This window comes from Entelurus aequoreus, linkage group LG19, assembly GCF_033978785.1.
Source record: "Entelurus aequoreus isolate RoL-2023_Sb linkage group LG19, RoL_Eaeq_v1.1, whole genome shotgun sequence".
Lineage (NCBI taxonomy): Eukaryota > Metazoa > Chordata > Actinopteri > Syngnathiformes > Syngnathidae > Entelurus > Entelurus aequoreus.
In genome coordinates, this window is record NC_084749.1 from 23,134,699 (window position 1) to 23,142,198 (window position 7,500).

General features: G+C 37.7%; 1 protein-coding gene across 5 annotated transcripts in view; it reads right to left on the bottom strand.

The window, feature by feature from the left end:
- The window catches only part of LOC133635207 (gamma-interferon-inducible lysosomal thiol reductase-like), a 33,440-nt gene that overhangs the window by 19,226 nt on the left and 6,714 nt on the right, over positions 1-7,500 (bottom strand). For 4 of the 5 annotated variants that reach the window (XM_062028119.1, XM_062028117.1, XM_062028116.1 and 1 more), the window contains exons 6-8: positions 4,167-4,319; positions 2,774-2,842; positions 1,136-1,395 (exon numbers count right to left, since the gene is read on the bottom strand). In XM_062028119.1, the coding sequence (XP_061884103.1) occupies positions 1,336-1,395; positions 2,774-2,842; positions 4,167-4,319 (282 nt within the window). In that variant the 3' untranslated portion in view covers positions 1,136-1,335. Of the gene's footprint in view, positions 1-1,135; positions 1,396-2,773; positions 2,843-4,166; positions 4,320-7,500 lie in introns of those variants that run through there. The other variant, XM_062028118.1, reaches the window with a different exon arrangement.

Consider the following 7,500-nt stretch of genomic DNA (forward strand, 5'->3'; position numbering starts at 1 on the left):
CCCCGCTTGCTTTGACTTTGCAGTAAGCGGTCGTTGGTGGAAAAAGTTTGGACACCCCTGCTTGGAATATCAAAGCGGTGGAAACTTGGAATCCCCTTAATTACTTTAAAGAGATTTTTCCATGACTTGAACTCTAAGTGTTTGCAGGATGATTCGCAAATGACCCATTAGCAACTAACTAGTGCCTTTATTTTTTTTAAATACATGTGATTCAGCAGTTTTTTAGCCATATAGTTTATGGTTAAATAATGCAGGCCCAAATATAAACAGGCCCGTAAAGACTTGGGAGATTTCCTGCCCGGCCCAAAGGTACACTTGGGGAGAAAAAAAACAAAAAAAAATAAAAGCACAGTTTCGGATGTTGCTGAAAGAAACGACTAATTCAACCAGTAAGTCTTATTTGTTAGTAAAGTGCTTGACTGTGATAACTGTGTGCCATTAGTGTTAAAAACACCTGCCAGCCGACAATGCTACATTTTTACACTACAGATTCTAATGATTGCATTTATAGCGATAGTTTTTAACAAAGAATGAAACTGACATTTTATTACATTTTGTGCAATTTACTAGCGTTCTGCCATTCTAATCCGATAGCCGAGGGTGTGAGGAGTTCTGCCGTCCGTGTGTGTCTCATCTAGACCAGTATCTGTGGCCAACACACAAGTAGAAAGACCAGGAAGTGACACGTTTTAATGCACTTCCTGGTCATGGCGGCAGTAGAAAACAATACTTTTGATTGATCTGCCTTATATTTAGATGGCACTTGATGTTTAAGGACCATTGTACTGATTTTGTCCCAAAAATATCACAACGGTTCTTAACAAGGAAAACATCATTGCCAAATAAAAGAAAGAAGAAAAAAAAAGTATTACAATATATGTGCAACATGATGTGTTCCTGCTCCCGCTTACTTCCTGTTTTGAGCTGTCGTCATTCGTGTCAATCATGTCGTGCGAACTTCTTGAAAGCTATTTATTCGTACGCGTCTGTCCAGGACAAAGTACTGTATAAAAAAAAAATTAAAAGAAGTAGAAGAAGAAAAGTATGTTCCGGAGCCTATGAAGATCAAATATACTTGACAAGTATAAAAGTAGATCTGCCACTCCGACTGCTTTCACCTTTTAAAAACCAAATGATTTTCGGGAGTTCAGGGTGTTTTATGTGGGGGGAAATGCCAATAAATTATATGGAAATTGATGTTGGTTTCATGATTCTTACAAATGATTTTTTTAAAGTATATGTCCTAGGGTTTTTCTTTAATGCACATCATCATCAGACAGACAAAACATAGTAATATAACATGCAGGATTTGATGTGCTTGACTCTTACACCTTTCTAGCAGAAGCCTCTGTCGAGTCTGACCGCTGCTCCGGTGCAGGCGGGAGGCTTCACCCCCTGAGAAGACATAAGAGGTATAGTCACTTCATTAGGTACACCAGCCAGGTCAAATACAGGAGCTCCATGGAAAAGTCCAGATCCTGGATCTCCAACCAATAGCTTGCCAGCTGATATTAAGTAGCTCAACAAAAAGGGGGGAACTGCACTTTTTTGGAATTATGCCCATCATTCACAATTAGGGATGTCCGATAATATCGGCCGATAAATGCTTTAAAATGTAATATCGGATATTATCGGTATCGTTTTCAAAATTATCGGTATCGGTTTCAAAAAGTAAAATGTATTACTTTTTAAAACGCCGTTGTGTACACGGGCATAGGCAGAAGTACAGAGCGCCAATAAACCTTAAAGGCACTGCCTTTGCGTGCCGGCCCAGTCACATAATATCTACGGCTTTTCACACACAAGTGAATGCAATGCATACTTGGTCAACAGCCATACAGGTCACACTGAGGGTGGACGTATAAACAACTTTAACACTGTTACAAATATGCGCCACACTGTGAACCCACACCAAACAAGAATGCCAAACCCATTTCGGGAGAACATCCGCACCGTAACACAACAGAACAAATACCCAGAACCCCTTGCAGCACTAACTCTTCCGGGACGCTACAATATACACCCCCCGCTACGCCTCCCCCCCACCTCAACCCCGCCCTCCCCAACCCCGCCCACCTCAACCTCATGCTCTCCCTGAGAGCATGAACAAGCTGCTCTTTTGAGGCATGTTAAAAAAAATAATGCACTTTGTGACTTCAATAATAAATATGGCAGTGCCATGTTGGCATTTTTTTCCATAACTTGAGTTGATTTATTTTGGAAAACCTTGTTACATTGTTTAATGCATCCGGCGGGGCATCACAACAAAATTAGGCATAATAATGTGTTAATTCCACGACTGTATACATCGGTATCGGTTGATATCGGAATCGGTAATTAAGAGTTGGACAATATCGGGATATCGGCAAAAAAGCCATTATCAGACATCTCTAGTTGTCAGTCATAAAACACCAAATATTTTATTTTTGTCAAAAAAGCTTAAAGAGTGATTTTTAAAAATCCCTGCACAAGAAGTAAATGCAAACTGAGATTAACAAACATTTAATACAAAATGTGAGTTGTGGATACCAACATGTTGTGATTGCTCTGGCAAAACAAGCATAACCCTTTTGTTTGGGTTGACATAGCTATACAAATAAGCATACAAGTAGCATCCAGCTATTTATATTTTGTAAAAAAAAGGTTGTAGACCCCTGGTTATTATTTGCAGTTTTGATCAAGCTATGGCACAAACACGGCATGATCATTTTGGTCTGTCCACAGTACTTCATGCACTATTGAAGCGGTGTAAAATAAAGCACCATTTACTCACCTTGTACAGTTGGCAGACCAAATGGAAGAGCGAGGTCATGGCCTGGTCTTCATGATCTTCCCTGTATTCCTGTCAAAAGAGTCTAATGATTTATGAGTAGACTATAATCAATCTTTATTTCATTAATTACAGTTGCGGGGCCATCCCAGAGCCGTGTATAGAAAGAGTATGGCCAACTCTGTATCAAAGTTGGGAGCAAACATGGCGCCCTGTAGTCACGTGAGTACGGCCAGACGATGTCTTCAATGATTGGTCACAAGCCCCTCTCACGTGACTACAGGGCGCCATGTTTGCTCCCAACTTTGATACCGACAGGTCATAAGGTGAACCAGGAAAAAGTGTCTAGAAAGGGATTTTCCTTCCCACGTCTGGGCACTACTCTTTTTTTTGCATTTTTGCATAGACAATGCCATTGTGGACATTAGGTTAAAAGTTCTCCGCAAAATATCCTGGCGGTTTTTTTTTTTAGAACCATAAATGTATAAAAATAGGAATTACAAAAAAACGAAAATCTTATGCAGCTGTTTTTTCTTGTAAATGTATTTACATTCATTCTGGAAACAGAATCTCTCTCACAAATTGACATTAATACATAAACCTAACATTTGAGACAAGTATTTTAGCATTGGTATACTTTAATTTGAATTCAAACCATGAAACATACCAAAAAAAAGAAAAATAAAACACTTCAAAATAATTTAATAGCAACCTGTACAATTGAACATACACATGGTACATTTTGCTAAATAATTATGTTTTATACATTAAAAAAAATTCAGTAGATACTGTGGTATAAAAGGAAGTAAAAAATAAAATAAAATAAAGAACGCTTTGGCCCAAATTGGCTGGCATCAATCAAAATATCGAATAATGCCGAAAAATGGAAATACAACAAAAACGGCATTACAGTTTAGAATCTGTACACAATATGGTATAAAACAATATTTACATGAACAAAACAATGTGTTGATGTCATAGCAGGTCTTGGGTATTTTTTATTATTATTATTTTGTTTTAACTTTGCACATTGTTGGCCATACTCTCTCTACACGGCTCTGGGCTATCCTATCCTTTGACTCCCCCTAGTGGCATTATTGTAAATGACATAAAGGTTGGATGGGATGGATCAAAAGCACCAACTTCAGTAGAACATTGTTTGCAGGAAATGCTATGCAGTTATTTTCTACTCTATATTCATTAAGGCTGTACCGATCCATCAACCACCGGCATCTGCAGCATAAAACCCAAATCAGAACATCCTAAATATTATTTTTTAAATGTTATTTATGAAGAATGACAAACAGTTTCATAAAAATGCTGCAAATGCCAAAATCAGCAGGGTGAGAGAAATGCTGCACTAACAAATAACTACAAACACAGTTTAGTTTTTTACCCCATTGAAGGTGACCCACGGGACATGCGTGTGGGCGGGGCTGAGCGCTCTGGTCATGGCAGCGTTGGCGTGCATCAGTTTGCGGCCGAGACCTCTCCTCACGCAGGAGTCCACAGTGGCCCAGGAGATGGAGGGAGCGTGCATGTGTAGGCACTGTGACAACATGGAGGACACGCTTTACTCCAAACTCTCCAAGTGGCAAACAAAACAAATAGCACACATGTATGAATAAACACTTTCTGCATACACTGCAAAAAGTCAGTGTTCAAAAAAAAATAATTAGGGGTATTTTACTTGAACTAAGCTAAATGATCTGCCAATGGAACAAGAAAATTTGGCTTGTCAAGTAAAATTAGCTAACCTCAATGAACCCAAAAATACCTTAAAATAAGTATATTCTCACTGATAACAAGTGCACTTTTCTTGGTAGAAAAAAAATGAGACATTTTTGCTCAATATGTGGAAAAATATTCTTAAATTAAGTAAATGCTAGTGCCATTATATTGACATAATGATATGCGCTCGGCATCATGATTTTTTTTTCATGCTTGAAATAAGAAATTATTACTTTAAAAAAGTAGTTTTATACTTGTGAGTGTTAATGACACAGCTTTGCATCAGTTAATATTCTAGTTTCAAGCATGTTTTACTCAATATAGGTCATAACATCTCAGCAACAAGCTGTAATATCTTACTGAGATCATTTAGGACCAAAACCCTTAAAACAAGTAAAACACTCTAACATAAAATCTGCTTAGTGAGAAGAATTATCTTATCGGACAGAAAATAAGCAAATATCACCCTTATTTGAGATATTTAATCTTACTTAGATTTCAGTTTTTGCAGTGTATGCCTGAACCGCAGCTCTCCAGTGACGACGGCATTCATGCAGCACCAGACTATGCTGTTGTCAAAACTATTTTTGTACTCACTTGTACCTGAGATGTTACGGAAAACAATAAATCGCGTTTGTGCTGAGTGGAAAACTTCTATGCGTCCCATTTTTCTAAAAGGGATAGTTAAAGTACATGTTTAGATCAATGAACCGCAATTCCCCTGTACCGGCAGTACTTGTGCAGTCCCAGACAATGACAGATTGTAGTCAAAACCCAATTATCTTGCTACCTTCCTGTTAGAATACACACTTTTCTGATACTGCATACCATATCAAAACAACTCTATACATTGTGGGTATTTCTACTAGGGCTGCAACCATTAGTCGATAATAACATTTGTCACACACTGCAAAAACTTGGGGCGGTATAGCTCGGTTGGTAGAGCGGCTGTGCCAGCAACTTGAGGGTTGCAGGTTCGATCCCCGCTTCCGCCATCCTAGTCACTGCCGTTGTGTCCTTGGGCAAGACACTTTACCCACCTGCTCCCAGTGCCACCCACACTGGTTTAAATGTAACTTAGATATTGGGTTTCACTATGTAAAGCGCTTTGAGTCACTTGAGAAAAAGCACTATATAAAATGTAATTCACAACTGAAATCTAAGTAAGATTAAATATCTCAAATAAGGGTGATATTTGCTTATTTTCTGTACAATAAAATAATTCCTCTCACTAAGCAGATTTTATGTTAGAGTGTTTTACTTGTTTTAAGTGTTTTGGTCCTAAATGATCTCAGTAAGATATTACAGCTTGTTGCTGAGATTTTATGACCTATATTGAGTAAAACATGCTTGAAACTAGAATATCAACTGTTGCAAAGCTGCGTCATCAACACTCACGAGTATACAACTGCTTTTTTAAAGTAATAATTTCTTATTTCAAGCATGAAAAAAAAAATCATGACTTTAACACAATTTTGTCAAATTAAAACGGATGACAGCCAAATGGACTTTGCTGTTTTATTTTCAATAAAACAATAGAAAATACGTAAAATTCCAAAATTACAATTACAATTTTTTTGGCCGGGGGCCGGGCTGTATATATGCTCACTAATTGACTGAAAGAGCACGCATGCGTGATGATGTCATGTTATCGATGGGAAAATGCATTTTTAGACCATATGATTTGCCTGAGCGGATAGTAGACCCCGAGAGTAACAAGCGGTTGCCTTGTTGCCATTCCATTAAGAACAATAAATTAGTTTTTAGTGTAAGTTTGCTGGTTTCAAAAATGTAATGCCTAGTGCATATCAATATGTCAAGATAATGGCACTAGCATTTACTTAATTTAAGAATATGTTTCAACATATTGAGCAAAAAGGTCTCTTTTTTTTTGTATCAAGAAAAGTGCACTTGTTATTAGTGAGAATATACTTATTTTAAGGTATTTGTGGGTTCATTGAAGTTAGCTAATTTTACTTGTTTTGGAAAGTCTTGACAAGCCAAATTGTCTTGTTCTATTGGCAGATAATTTTGCTTAGTTAAAATAAAATACCCCTCATTTTTGTTTTGTTTTTTTCTTGTTTTTGAACACTGACTTTTTGCAGTGTGCATACCGTATCAAAACAACTGTATACATTGTGGGTATCTCTACTAGGGCTGCAACCATTAGTCGACAATAAAACTTGTCAAAGACAATTATATTTGTCGACAATAGTCTTGACGTCATCACTCATGTTTTCCGGACGGAAGTGGGTCACTCGCAAAAACATTGTCAGTGATAACATGTTAAGTGTTATTCTTGTTAAAAAGACAAATACCTCTCTCATTTTGTAAAGCGGACCTTGTTTTTATGGCAGTACATCTGTGAAACGCGAGCATTTAAAGTGAAGGCATGATGTCGGACATTTGGAGGGAGGATGCGGTCTAAACCTCGGTATAGAGTGTCCGCCCTGAGATCGGTAGGTTGTGAGTTCAAACCCCGGCCGAGTCATACCAAAGACTATAAAAATGGGACCCATTACCTCCCTGCTTGCCACTCAGCATCAAGGGTTGGAGTTGGGTTTTTTTTTTTTTTTTTGTCATAAAAAAATACAATCATGTGTGCTTACGGACTGTATCCCTGCAGACTGTATTGATATATATTGATATATAATGTAGGAACCAGAAACATTAATAACAGAAAGAAACAACCCTTTTGTGTGAATGAGTATAAATGGGGGAGGGAGGTTTTTTGGGTTGGTGCACTAATTGTAAGAGTATCTTTTGTTTTTTATGTTGATTTAATAATAAAAAATAAAAATAGTTTTTTAAAATTTTATTTCTTGTGCGGCCCGGTACCAATCGATCCACGGCCCGGTACCGGGCCGCGGCCCGGTGGTTGGGGACCACTGTATTAGAGGGCTAAAACCGCCAAGAGTCAATCAATAGTCAATATGCTTTTTAAACATCACAAAATGCTTTTCTTTTTAAAGAAGTTAGATTTTGTGTTATGTGTTTTC